Genomic DNA, 14,935 nt, shown 5'->3' with positions numbered 1-14,935 from the left:
ATTCAGACAATTCAACACCAGAAAAACAAACCACTCAATTAAAAATTGGACAAGAGACCTGAATAAACACTTCTCCAAGGAAGACATAAAGATGGACAATTGACATAAGAAAAGTTGCTAAACTTCACTAATAAGCAGAGAAATGCAAATCAAAACCATAATGAGATTATCACCTCCTATCTGTCAGAATGGCTAGCATCAATAAAGCAACAAACAAGTGTTGGCAGGGATGTGGAGAAAGGCCAGTTACTTTTAAGGTGTTTTGGCTTGTTTTAGGAAGACAAAGAACTCTGCTAATGGGGGAAGAAAACTGACCAAATAAAATATTTTCTTTGGGGAAATAGAAATGTTAGATGAAGAAAGAGGTGTCGCATTTCTGTCTGAATTGTCTTGTGTCTGTAATCAAGCTACTGTTTTACTTCTAAATATTTCAATACATATTTCAATCTCGGATATATTGGGACCCAGAAGTAGCTTTGTAGCTTTTCAGATAACTCACTTTGCTAATCCATGTTTCTGTGTATACTGGTAATAAAGCAAGAAAGGCCATGGTTCTTGAAATCTAAAAGAGCTTTACAAATATATTCAGACTTCTTCCTGGAGGAGACAAGTGTTCCTTTTCAACATCTTGGTTTTGAGACATATGGCAAGGTTTCATTTGATTCAACATATGTGCTATTAGGAGCCCCCGTGCGCAAGTCTTCTGAGAGGTAAAACTGCTAGGTGTTATTTTGTCCATAAGGATCTCCATACAAAACCCAGAGGACTCCAGAGATTCTGTCATTGCATTCACCATTGCATTTATAGATACGGACTCATTTGAACCCAAAATTGTTTCCAAAACTAAAATGTATTATATAGGTAGAGTGTATTCCTTTTATTGTTTAAGCCCTCCTGGAGTTCAAATGATACTCACAGAAAATATGCGACAATAAGGCTAGTGTCTGGTTGTTTTTCATGACTAAACAACTCTCTCTACCAGCATCTTATTTGGTAGTGTTACGCAATCAGCAGTACCTAGTGTTAGCAAGATGGCGGCACTTCACAGTGTAATTTTCCCCTGAAGTGTGTGCAATTCCTCCTTGGAAGCTTTAGTAAGGGAGAAGATTCGGGAACTGGGGTCACGTGTACAGATGTTGAGAGATGGAGGCAATCATCACATACTGGGATAATCCTAACTGATTAAGCTTCTCAAGGCCAAAGTGAAGGCAGCACCATGGGGTTAATAGTTAACTCTCCCACCTAAGACATAGCATTTTAGGCCAATTGCTATGCTCTTCTCAAGTCTGCTGTAATATACAGGAAACTTCAACCTTCTCTTCAGTCCCTGGCATACTTTGTTTCTGTATAACTGGTTATTGACACTTCCCAACAGAAAAGATGCGGGTTACGTCATTCATTCTATGTGTTGTGCCAATGAGCAAACATTTGTGTATTTGAGGAAATTGAAGGCATGTATCCCATATTCATGATTAGAAAAAAATAAAGATTAAATTTAAAAAAAGAAGAAAAAAGAAAAGAGCAGCACTCAGCCTCACTTCCATCCTGTTTGGTTCTGAGTGATGAGGATCCCATCAGGCTCTGAGCTTCTTGGCTAAGAGAGGCCTGGGCCTTTATCTACCTACCATACCACCTTTCTTAGTTTCCTCAGTGATAAGATTCAGCCAATACCTGCCCTGCCCACACAATCGCGTATTTTGATGTCTCAGTGAAATGATTTGTTTGGAAGTGTTTGGTAACTGTAACATGTACAAATGCAGCGGTTTTGATGTAAACTAACATGTACTAGGTGGCAGTCACTTACCAGTAAATGTGCATTTCCTTCAGGGGCAGCTAATATAGAAAGCAGCTGGCTAGTGTGCTGTACTGTTTTAATTATTCTGGCAACTGTAGAGCCAGCCTCTAATCCATGGCCAATTGGTGCTTGCTTAAGTGGGGCTGGCATTCTGCATGTGCTCAGCCGGAGCACCGCTCAGAAAGTGGGCTGGAACCATGGCGGGAAAGCCACTGCTCTACTGCACTCAGTTATTTTAAGGCTGGTTGGAGCAGAGGAGTCTGTATGGGTAATGGACTCTTATGTGCAGACACCAGAGCTCCAACTCTAACAGTCAGAGGAAATGACTGTCACTTGTAATGACAGTTGTTCCAGTCTACACAACAACCATGGTGCCATACTCCCCAACACAAGTAAATCCAGCATTCTTTACTGACGTCTTATTTGTTTGTTCCAAAATGTCACCTTTGTGTGGCATCAAAGATGCACTCCATCTGCTCTAACCCATTTCTTATGTCACATCTTTGTACTGTCATAATCATGGGAAGGCAGCTGTGGTCACTTAAAAAGTATCTGCTTATTGTTATGAAGGCAACACAGGCACAGTGGAAGGAAGATAGGGTTCATAATCAAAAGATTTGGTTTGACTCTCAACTTGGCAGTTGTAAGCTCTACAACTAAATTTCTTAACTTCTAAATTTCAGTGTCCTAAAATAGAAAATGAGAATAACATATATTTTGAAGACACTTGAGATTTTATAAAATATTTTTACATATTACTTCATTATAATTGTTGTGGTATCTTAATGTATCATTTACACTTACGGCTATTTTGAAATGTTCATAGTTGTTAGATCTGCCTCTAGATTTTGCTATTTAATGGTTAAAAAGTGATTATAGGCATATTGCTATATCATAATTTAAAAATACTTTGATAACTATATTTTAATATAACTGATTTTCTTTGGATTCCTATATATTATATTTAAACTCTTAAAAGCATAGTTCTGAGAAGGGCCATAAGCTTTACCAGATTGCCAAAAGGGCCTGTAGCTAAAAAAAAAAAAAGGTAAGAAAAATCCAATCCAGATAACCATTAACTTCATCAGTCAGGTTTAGACCTGACCGGGGTTTCTTTCTTGTCTCATTCCCCGTGCATTCATACATCTGAATGTGCATGTGTTTTCAGGAATATAATATTGGCTCATTGTTTAGTATTTGAAAACACGCGTTTTAGAATCAGACTTCCAGGCTTCAGCCTTAGTTCTGCTATTTCTTAGAGAAGCTACTTAATCTCTCTAAGCCTCAGTTTCCTCACATATGAAATGGGGGTAATACCAGTACCTGAAACTCTTTGTAGTGCTTTGCTATTAAATGAGTTAGTAAGCTGCAAAACACTTAATACTGTGCCTGGCACACATAACATTCATTTGTAAATGCTGCCTAATTTTATCACTGTTATTAGTATGGATGCATATACATGTGAGTATATCGACATATACATATGTATTAAGGAAGCATTTATAAAACATTTAGGGTCAGGGTTGAGGTAAAGGAAGAAATATCATGAAAAATGCCACAACTCTACCACTTATAAGCCTCCTTGCCACAGCTAACTCCTGTGTAAGGGAGATGTCAAAAACAAAGAGAGAAAACGATTCTGGGAGACACACTCGCTCCGAACTTGGATGGGGGAGGACACTGTGGCAGAGTCAGAGAGATGCCGCCTGGTCACTCAGCCACTGCCGCCCGCCCCAAACCCTGTCAGCAACAATGACAACATCAACTGCACCTGCTGTGCACATTTACATATGATTTAGTTTGTTTTTCACAAACAGAGCAGTACTATTCTTTGTTGTATCACCACACTTAGTTACAATCATTTTTTCCTGTGATGAGGACTTTTCCTGTGATAAAATTTTTATTTTAATTGTTCAAGTATGATGAGGACTTTTAAGAGCTACTCTCTTGGAAACCTTCAAATACACAATACCGTAATAGAGTCGCCCCAGATGTGTTACAGTCATTGCTCATTTAGTTCTCACATAAGCAGTGTATTATAATCTATAGTTTACAGATGAGGAAACTTACGTTCAAAAAGATTGAGTGGCTTAGCCAACGTAATACAACTAACAAGTGACAAAGCCAGAACTCAAAACTCAGGTTTGTCTGACTCAAAAATCCATATCCTTTCTACTATACTACATTGTACAGTATTAGATTAAATCTACTAAATATCGTTATCAACTCTATCTCTGGTATTCATTCAAATTATTTCAGTTTGATGCCAAGAAAAGAAGCCACATATCTATAAATGATAACCATAGCACATAAGGATATTACTACATATGTTTACGCTTTTAGGGCCCAGGATAGAGCTCTAATTCATCTGAATCTAGGATGTAATGAGTTACGTTAAAACATTAATCTATTGTATTAGGTTAAACACGAAAAATTGCTACTAAAATGATGTCTCACTCAGGGAAAGGCTCTTCAATACTCCTCCAGGATACTGGGCAGCACAGAAAGTGTTCGATTTAATTAGCTGTGTATGTAGAAAGAGATGCTCATCTGTTTCTATGGAAGCAAACACATCACTGACACATTTCTCCATGGAAACAGAGAAGGGGAAATAGAAAATGCTAAAGTGAATGAATTCACTGAACAGTTGGTGAGCAAAGACTCAAGAAAAACATAATTCATCTGTAGTACTACGTTACTAGTTTAGAAAAATGAAATGTGCTACATAAAAGAATATTATGTAAGATACACTGAAGCTTAAGATAAAATAGTTATTTTCTTTTTTTTAATTTACTCTTGATTGTATTTTTCCCTATTACCATTTAGCCCCCTTATACCCTCTCCCCGCTGCAGTCACCACACTGTTGTCCCTGTCCATGAGTCCCTTTTCCTTTTTGCTCAATCCCTCCACCCTCTAGCCTCTCCCCACCCCAGCTGTCATCCTGAGAAACAGTTATTATTTTAGTAGGAAAATACAAATATTGGGAAATGACATAGAGCAAAGGTATCAGTGATTTTGCACAGAAGACACAATGGTAGAATTCTTAAAGATGAACTGTGTTACAGCTCCAAGTCAGTGATGAGACAAGATAATAGAAAATATAGGGAACCCATTAATAAATAAATTTATCAGCTTTATAGTAGTTTCACATCATTGTTTTTTTCTGCTTTTTTTGTTGGATTTTTTTCCCTTTCAGGATATAAAATTATGGGAATTATTTCAAGTTTTATTATGTAACACATTAGTTAATCTGTATGACTGAGCCTCTATTAAGTATTTTTAATTTACAACATAATACATATTCTGTTTCCTTTCAAAAGTATACTTTTCATTAAAGTAATAAAGGGTTCATTTTATAAGATATTTTCTCTTAGGTATTCTGACTTAATTTTTTTCCCCTTTGGAATTTAGTCCTAACTTGACTCTCGATTCATTCAATTCAATTCAACCCAGTGCACATTTACTCCCAGCCCTCAAGACGATTATAGACTTCTTAGAAGGTATGATATATAAGAGAATGATTCTAACATTTATTCACTCCTTTAACAAATATTTCTCACATGCCTACCATGCGCCAAGTACTGTGCTGAATTTTGCAGATGCAGCGATGAATTAAACAGACACTGTCAATAGTCATGGATGCTACTAGCTTATAGAGGAGGGACATAGTTACGCATGTAAATATACAGTTACAATCTGAGACAAGTTTTATGAAAGAAAACTACTGAGTTCCAAGAGAGAACACAATGAAGAAATTCTCTGAGACTGGATGGTTGGAGCAGGCCTCTCTGCAGTGACTTGAGTGCTGGGATCTGACAGATGACTAAGTCTTAGACAGAGTGGAAGGACAGTAATGCAGGCAGAAGTCCTGAGATGGAAAGGGCTGGCAGGATTAAGAAGTGGAAACAAAGCAAGTTTCTCTAGTAAGAGAGTGCTGAAAGGTGAGGCTGGAGAGGGAAAAAGGTACAGGTACATATTAAATTTTATTCCAAATAGGATGGGAAGCAATTAAAGAGTTTTCAGCCGGCAAATAACAAAACTATATACACAATTTTCAGTACAAGTAAACACAGGATGTTTAGCAAAAATTTCAAAAAAGCACTGTAGAACTGAAGTTTTTAAGACCTTTATCTAGGTGGTAAAGCTACAATGTAATTATTACCACAAAAGTCAAGATGGCCCATTACTCCAAAGGGGAGGGAAGGATGTATCAGGAGCTTTCGGGGGAATAATGCTCTGTCTCTCGAGTGGTTACATGGATGTTTGCTTTATATTTATTTGTTAAATTGTACATGTAAGTCTTACGTACTGCTTCTTGTGTATTATTTCAAGATAAGAAAGTATGTTTCTTTCTTTCATAAAAGACTGGTAAAACAGTGGGGACAACAGGTACAGACAGCTCCAGAAGCCTGGTGTGGGGAGGGAGTGATAATTGCCCCCATATCTGTTCTCTGACTTGTATTTTCACATATTGAGCACCCTGAGGTTTGGGATGATGCCACGCAGGGAAGGACTTTTCTTTTGGCCTTTTTTGTCCTAACTATGGCTCTGTGCCTAAATCCAGTCTATGTCCTGCATGACTGGGCTGTGACTACAATGGAGCTGCTTTTGACCCAGAGGTGGAAGCCACGTGCTGAGAATGGCAGAGACAAGCCCTAACAGCGTCCCTGGATGATTCTGTGAAGCAGAAATGTGTACCAACCTAAACTGCCCAATTACCTTTGCACTATTACGAGAATGAATACACTTCTATCTTATTTAAGTCACTGTTATAGCAGTTTAGCCTGCGCACTGGTACAGCTATGAAGGGAAGCTGAGAGACATGGCAATAACCTGGAGGGGGAATGAAGGAACAGAGAAGGGATTTCTAAATAATGGAGACAAATGAATGTGTTTGAATGTTGACAGTAAGAATTAGAGTAGAAGAAAAGGTTGAAGATATAGTAATCAGGTTTTTTAAAAATGGAGCTAGGCCCCTGACAAGACAGGAAGAAAGAGAATACACAGCATGTGTGGAAGAGCAGACCTTGGACAGAAAGGGATATTTGCTCTGTTTTAGCAGAAAGAGAGAAGGAAAGGCAGGCAGGTGTAGGCTGATTTGTAAACACCTTGCTGAGAGGTAGGGGAGTTCCTACTTAAGGTCTTCATTTTCTACAGGAAGCACAAAGCACGAGGTGAGCATGGAGGGAGGGGAACTGGCAGTCTGAGGTTTGGCGGAACAAGAAGGTATGAAACTCTCATTATGGACCAATGTGGTGTTATGGGCAGAAAGTGTTGGGTGACTATTTGAGGTGAGTAATCATGAATGTATAGGGTGTTCCCAACCTTCCAGGAAGGTTAAATTGTTCAGGGCTTGGCAGAGGTAGATGGTTTAGGTCCACCCAGAGCTGGGACTGCAACAGCCAGATGCAAGAGAAGGTGAGGAGAAAAGATAATTTTTCCAAGAGAAGGATTTTAATAATAGACCGTGGAATCAGGGCTAAATACAGGGGAAGGTACAGAGAGAAGGAGACTGAGAGTTGAACCTGGGAAAGGTAATAGACTGTGGAAGACTCAGGGACCTTGAAAAACTACTGTTTTCTACTCATCAGAGAAATGCCAATTAAAACCACAAGGATGTATCTTATACCCATCAGAATGGCTATCATCAATAAATCAACAAACAACATGTGCTGGCGAGGATGTGGAGAAAGGGGAACCCTTTTGCACTGTTGGTGGGAATGCAGCTTGGTGCAGCCACTATGGAAAGCAGTGTGGAGATACCTCAAAAAATTAAAAATGAATCTGCCTTTTGACCCAGAGATCCCTTTTCTGGGAACATGAGAGTGTACCTGAAGGAACCCAAAATGCTAATTTGAAAGAACATAAGAACCCCTATGTTCATTGCAGTGTTAATTACAATGGCCAAGATATGGAAGCAGCCCAAGTGTCCATTGGTAGATGAGTGGATACAACAACTACAGGGCATTTACACAATGGACAAGATCTTGGCCATAAAAAAGAAGGAAAGTTCATCCTTTGTCACAGCATGGATGGGCCTGGAGAACATTATGCTGAGTGAAATAAACCAGTCAGAGAAAGACACATACCATATGATTTCACTGATATGTGGAATCTAATCAATAGGCTGAACTAAAAAGCAAAATAGAGACAGACTTGTGGAGAGCAGGATGACAGCTCAGGGGTCGGGGAGGGTAGGAGGTAGAGGGATGAGGCAAAAAGGAAAGAGAACTCATGGCCATGGAGACCAATATGGTGACTGCGGGGATGGAGGGAATAAAAGGGAACTAAATGGTAAGAGGAAAAAAAAATGAAAAAATTTTGAAAAACTTAAAAAAAAGGAGAAAAACTATTGTTCTCATTAGTGAGCCGAATGGTGGAATGTTTCAATAAATGATTCAAAGGTAGTGAAGACGTCAAGTTCCAGAGAGTAACTGTGAATGTAGGAAGCTGAGCTATCAGGTGATAACATTCCTAATAGAAAAAATACATCTTCACAGAATGTGGTAAAAAAAAATTGTCTTTAAAGATAAGTAGAAGCTTATTTAGTAGAGAGGAAGGTAAGGGGAGAGAAGGTAGAAAAGAGAGGAAACAGAGGCGTAGAGAAAAGTAAGACAAAACTCATGGCGTACTGGGGAACAGAAAGCCTAGCCAGAGATTAGAGCGCGTGGGCAGAAGTTCCTGGAGAAACCGGAAAGGCGGGCGCAAAGGAAGTCTGGAAAAATAGGTGTGAAGTTCAAGGGGTGTGGATATTTTAAAAACCCAAGCTGTTAATCATGCTATGTAAGCTGATCACAAATAATATACATTTTTATTTTATTTAGGAAGACTAATTAGTCATAAGACTAGTGACTTATGAATAGGTGAATCTGTGGGTTTTACAACTCTGAAAAATTCCTACTCCTCTGGTCCTCTAACACTGTCTCTCCTATTCGCCTGGTTCTATGTCTAGAACTTCTGTTTTGGACCTATCTCCGTATGCATGCTAGCTAGGGCACTGAATTGATGTCCACCAACTGAATCAATGATGGGGGAATATTGAATCAATTTCAAATCACTATAATTTAAATTATTTGTAAATGTTAGTACTTTTGGTATACATTAAATGTTAAAGATCATTATTGACTACCTCATTCTAGATCTCTGTTATTATGAAGATGAATTATCTCACCATCTTAGTGTTACATATCCAGATTCAATGTCAAATACACAGTTATTTTTCAAGTACTTTCCCCTGATTCTAATCTATATTTTTAATTCTCAGGACTTACTTTATTTCTTGTTCAAGTTTTGGAACAAAATATAAATAATAATTAATGTAATTCAACTAAAATGTATAATACAGTGCAAATTAAAACTAAGTTTAACAAACTTCCTTAGGACAAAGAGTTATCTTTAAAGTGTCTGTAGTTACAGGGACTGCTTACCTATGATGAGCCTGTGAAGAGCGCTCTTATCTCCATTAATAGCAGCAGCATGAACTTGGGATGCTAATGAGGAGCCAGTAAAGAGCAAGTTCTCTGATCTGTTCATAGTCTTCTCAACAACTGAAGCAACCTGAAACAATGATTTCAGTCATGAGCACACACAGGAAGCACTTCTGAAACCTGTCTCATCTGTCATAATTGAATATGTTATAAATATGGTTTACTAGAATATGTGACTAGGATTCAGAAAACCTGCAGTCCTAACCTTAGAATTACCATAATGTGGCAAATTAGGTGATTCCTTGTATAAGTTGCTCATCTTTAAAATGAAGGGGTTAGATGCTCCCAAGACCCTTCCCAGGCACTATCGAGGGGAAAAAATGGGGGTAGACTTGATATTTAACATTAGGCACAGGGCCCCAAAACCACATTTGATTTCTTAAGTTAATATAAATAATTTGATTCTGCATGATCCTAAAGATTAGAATTGATATTGAGAATAAAAGTAATTGCCCTGGCTTGTGTGGCTCAGTGGATTGAGTGCCAGCCTATGAACCAAAGGTTTGCTGGTTCCCTGTCAGGGCACATGCCTGGGTTGTGGGCCAGGTCCCCAGTTCGGGGTGCATGAGAGGCAACCACACATTGATGTTTCTCTCCCTCTTTTTCTCCCTCCCTTGCTCTCTAAAAATAAATAAATAAATTGGAAAAAAAAAAAGGTAATAACCAAGCCACAAAATAAGTATGATGTAAACTAATGGTTCAGGCAGATCTGTCTTGGCTGGTGTGGCTCAGTGGACTAAGCACCAGCCTACAAACCAAAGGATTGCCGGTTGCTGGTTTGATTCCCAGTCGGGGCATGTGCCTGGGCTGCAGGCCAGGTTCTCAGTTGGTGGTGCATGAGAGGCAACCACACATTGCTGTTTCTTACTTTCTCCCTCCCTTTTTCCAAATATAAATAAAACCCTTTTTTTAAAAAAGCAGCAAGAGAAAAAGCAAAGAGTTACCTACAAAGGAGTCCTCATAAGACTATCAGCTGATTTCTCAAAAGAAAGGGACTGGCAATAAGTATTCCAAGTAATGGGGAAAAACAGCACTTAGTTCTTTCTTTCATGAAGAGCACAGGCAGAATTTTTATTTGCTGTCTCCTTGTGTTTACCAGGGCAATATACATTGCTTGAGATCCTGACCTTAGGACCTTACTTGGAACACCACATCAGTGGGATTCACCACCATACTTCATTTTAAAAAGTTTTGTTCTGACTGGTAATCTGATATGGTTGTTAGAACTGTCTAGAAAGGCACTCGATGCACAGGAAAATAGTGAGTGCTTAAGCAAAAACTGGATTACATCAGAAATGCAGCAAAAATTCAAGTACCTGATGGGAAGGAAAGAGTAGCTGCATCAATGAACTTAAACTTCCTTCCTGAACATAACATGTTCTAACAAAACTGAATGCCTGTAAGGAGCAGCGAGTTAAAAAGTGTAAGAAACACAGGGAATCATGGGGATCATGGCAAAATGGAGCACACACAGCTATTTGAAGAGAGCAGCTGTTGATCCGCTACTGTGCATGAATAGCCGTTGGAAAGATAGACAAGGCCCTCTTCTGATTTTACCAAGAAGCGTGACTCCAATCTCTGTGACTCCTGAGAATCTGGGAGTTTTGTTAAGATAAATTTATCACTGCTGATGAGCTAGTACTCGTGCTGTCACTGAGAAACATATGCAGTTTCAATTCTGCCTTACAGTGAAAGTGTTTTCTTAATTTTGGTAAAGGTCAGCTCTTCATGTCCTTCTTTTACATGGGCATTGTGAGACACTTCTGTCATGTCTTAGCACATGTGTCATGTAAGAAAATCCACTGTCATATGCAGGCTTATACTGAAGTGACTTGAAAGAAGCTACAAAACAGGGATGGAGGTAGAAACACTGTAGATGAATAATTGCACTAGGGCCCTGTTCCATTAATAACAAGCAGTGTGCCCTTTGGCTACCTCAGCTCTCTGACTTTCTGTAAAATACAAAAATGGAAAAGGTAGCCCTTGCTGATTCATTCGACAAGTTAAGTACCAGCTATATGCTAGGTATTGTTCTTAACTCGGATACATATCATTTTAGATTCTGAGTGATCAGAGTTTGAGGCCCGTGAGAATCACGCCCCCCAAATTCTTTGTATTCTTTGAAAATACACTAAAAATTAATCTCATTCACCTATATTTATATATATATCTATTTCACCAACAGATAGATAGCTGCTGTTCAGTGGATGTTTGCAGAGTGAAAAGTCAGTCTGGGTGCTAAGTCCAGAGCATGAGCGGATCAAAGTTTAATTTCTTGGAGTAATGAGTTTATGCTCGTGAGTATCTGTTCTCTTTAAACCCCCCATTTCCATCTCCTTTGTGAGAGAGAGAGATCAGTGGTATAGCAGTTAGAGAACTGGACTAGGAGACCAGAAACATAACTAAAAGTTCTTGGTTTTGTCAGCTGGGAAAGTGATTCCTAGTTCCTTTCTTTCTTTCTTTTTTTTTCCTCAAATGTATTTGTTAGCACTATTGTTTTTTGTAATAATACTTATAGGTGAAAATCAAAACCACTTTGTTAATTATAAAGTGTTATAAAATGCAAAGGTCTCATCATCATTACTAACTATAAAACAAGCCAGTGTAATAAATGGTGTAATAATTATAACTGTACAAAACTAGTGGTGCTGTAGTCAGTCACAAGCAAGGAGGAGTAAGTCTGATTTGGACGAAAGGGCTGGTTGCTTGGGAAGTTCTTAGAGAATGCTATTTGAGATGAAATTCCAGATAGAGAAGGGGTTAAGGACACTCCAAGTAGCAGGAAAGCTGGGGCAAAGGCAAGGCTTAGGGAGAATCCAAAAACGCAGAATGCCTCCCTGATACTTAGCAGTGATTGTTTGTTTGGCTTCCATTTGGGGCAAGTGACCCGGCTGGGTGTTTGTATTTGAGCTCGGAGAGGTAACTGTGCCTCAACAGCTTGGCGAAGGAATTCACTAATTGTCAGATGGGCAGTGATTCATGCACTACCAGCAATCACTTTAGCACTGGAACGTTTCAGTTTACAACGTGCTTTCCCATCCTATCTCATATATACTCCTTATACGAGCCCACAGAAACAATTAGGGATAAGTCATTTACTTATTCATCCTGGGCCCCGAGAAGGGGCTCCGGCTTCATGATGCAGGGATTAGCGCAGAAAGAAAAGGCAGCAGGGGGGGAGACCAATGAAGAAGGCTCAGACCACAGCTCAGGCCACAAGCCCTGGAGTCTGCGGCAGGGACCAAGGCAGTGCAGATCGATTGGAGCTTCCCCAGCCAGGAACCCTCCTACTCACCCTTGCCTCCTCCAGGACTCACGTCCCAGGGGCGGCTCCAGGAGGCACGACCCCCACTGGGCCGCCCATCCCGCCAGGGCAGTACACTACATCCGGCTGGGGCAGACCCCAACGCGCTGAAACTGATTGAGCCCCTCAGAGGGCCGCCGGAGACTCTGGGTCGCACAGTCCTCTGGGAATTGTAGTTCCTATTCCTCCGAAATACAGGGGTACACCCGTTCTTGGCCCTTTTTATCCCACAGGGCCTCGCGTGCAGAGAACTCGATGGACGTGGGCCGAGGGCCTGATGGGAAAGGAGTTCTGGGTGCCTAATGACGAGCTCAGTTAGAGAGGTGCAGGACTACATTTCCCAATGTGCTCCGAGGTGGGCAGGACCCGGAAGTGAGGGTTGAGAGGCCTCTCTGGAAGTTGTCCCGGGTGTTCGCCGCTGGAGCTCCGGGTCGAGAGGACGGGGTGTAGCTGCTGGGAGGATCCTCCACTGTCGCCGGCTCCCGGAGCCCAGCCCTTTCCTAACCCAGTCCAACCCTACCCATTCCCAGCAGCCAACGCCTGTCCCTGCCGCGGATCCCAGCGTTATCATGAATCCTGTCGTCTTCCTATCCTTACGCGACCTGAGATGCTCCCTGCTGCTCCTGGTGAGTGAGTGAAGGAATGACAGAGCCTTCGACAGACGCGGAGACGGCCTCCCGCCGTGGCCGAGGGGGAACACAGCTGTCCCTATCCTGCTTTATCTTTTTCTCCGGTGGTGAGGAGTGCACCCTCCCCCGCTGCCTTCACTCTTGGCATCCGTCTGTCCCCTTTCCACTCCGGGGGTTCCCGAGGCCTGAGAAACCACGGTCGGAGCTTGGGACCTGTAAATAGGAGAATTGGCCCTGGAGAAAGGATACGTGGGAGGGTCACAGCGAGGCGCTCCCCCTGTCCCTGAAGTTTGGAGGTAGTTTCGGTCTCGAGGGCTCCTGGACCTGGTAGTAGCTTGAATCGAATAGGACCGGGGATAGACCTACTACTGTTCCTTTTCATCACCTCGTTTTGGAAACTGTGTGAGGCCGACAGGTGCTGGGGTCGTGGAATCTCACTCTGGAGTCCTGAAACGGTGCCCGGGTTGGCAGATCCCTCTGTTGTGGCTTGATATGATTGGTTGGGAACCCGGAACTGGAGACTAGTTTGGTGTCCACTTAAGGTGTAAAGGTGGAGTCTGTTATTACCTGAAAGTCTCAGTTCAAGGCCTCCCTCAATTTTTGTTACAGCCGTCTCCCCCAAATTTAAGCAGAGTTCTTCTTCAGTGCTCCTGATTTGAGAATAATCACATTTTTTTTTTTTTGCGTACATATGCATTCATTCCTTAACTCCCTCACCTGGTCAGCTCCATCCCATCTTATGAAAGAATCTTTCTCCACTACATTTTCCTCCAAAGTGCATCTTGAATGTGCAACCTAAGTAATCGAGGCTGCAGGCCAAGATGAGACAAAAGTGAAGAACTAACTCCATATAGGAAAAAATGACATACCTGTAATTGAGCTGTTATTATAATACAATGTTTGAACAAACTTTAATTGTAGATTTTTTAAAAGCCAAATTTAAAATGGACATTAAGTCAAAATCACTTTCTTTACAATGTAAGAAACATGATTAAGTGACTCAAAGGAAGTCATATAAGCTGGTTATCAGCAGAAATGGGACTTGAATCAGGTCACTTGACTTACAGTACTTATTCTACCACAGTACATAAGAATTTTAATATTGTATTTAAACTAGTTTCACTCTCTCTCTCTGTCTCTCTCCTCCCACTTCTCCCTCCTGTCATCCCTCTGTGATTTGCAAGTCACATACAAAAACTGTGTAAGTACTGGAACGATCAGAGGAAAAAACTATAAAAAAACTAAAGGGGATGTTAAAGTATTTTTGAGAACTAAAAGTTTTATGTAGACATGGTAATAAATGAGGAAGTATCTTACTGCCACTCATATACAGCAATGAATGACTTTGTATATAGGTAAATATTCAGTATACAGTTAGTTTTTGGTAGTTTCATTATACACTATGGTTCTCTTTTCCTTCTGGAAGTACTGGATTAATACTCATTGTTATTAGAGATCACCCTCTCTTTAAGGACACTAGATAATGTTCTTTTCTGTATCAACAAAATGGCCTGAAATAGGAGTTGTCTGCCAGAAATTACTTTTAGGTTACTGGGGAGGAAATGCAAAGGGAATCTTAAAACAGTGGAAAGAATAGTTGACACTGAATAGGAAAATTACATCGGGTGTGCTTTTTTGGAATGGTATGTTTGATTACAGAGCTAAGTTTAAGAAGGAGAAAGAATTTATTTTGAAATAACTCATATGTTTTATAGAAAA

The 14,935-nt window shown here is 40.4% G+C and overlaps 2 protein-coding genes across 3 annotated transcripts in view; one reads left to right on the top strand and one right to left on the bottom strand.

The window, feature by feature from the left end:
• Positions 1 to 12,850, bottom strand: part of INVS (inversin) — a 132,557-nt gene extending 119,707 nt beyond the window's left edge. The window contains exons 1-2 of the mRNA XM_028505629.2: positions 12,579 to 12,850; positions 9,224 to 9,353 (exon numbers count right to left, since the gene is read on the bottom strand). Of these exons, the coding sequence (XP_028361430.1) occupies positions 9,224 to 9,329 (106 nt within the window). The 5' untranslated portion in view covers positions 9,330 to 9,353; positions 12,579 to 12,850. The remainder of the gene's footprint in view (positions 1 to 9,223; positions 9,354 to 12,578) is intronic.
• Positions 12,851 to 12,979: 129 nt separating this feature from the next.
• ERP44 (endoplasmic reticulum protein 44) overlaps positions 12,980 to 14,935 on the top strand; it is a 66,114-nt gene continuing 64,158 nt past the window's right edge. Inside the window, exon 1 of one of the 2 annotated variants that reach the window (XM_028512625.2) lies at positions 12,980 to 13,213. In XM_028512625.2, the coding sequence (XP_028368426.1) occupies positions 13,157 to 13,213 (57 nt within the window). In that variant the 5' untranslated portion in view covers positions 12,980 to 13,156. The remainder of the gene's footprint in view (positions 13,214 to 14,935) is intronic. The other variant, XM_036021974.1, reaches the window with a different exon arrangement.

Source organism: Phyllostomus discolor, chromosome 3, assembly GCF_004126475.2.
Source record: "Phyllostomus discolor isolate MPI-MPIP mPhyDis1 chromosome 3, mPhyDis1.pri.v3, whole genome shotgun sequence".
Classification (NCBI taxonomy): domain Eukaryota; kingdom Metazoa; phylum Chordata; class Mammalia; order Chiroptera; family Phyllostomidae; genus Phyllostomus; species Phyllostomus discolor.
This window is presented reverse-complemented; position numbering and strand designations above follow the sequence as displayed.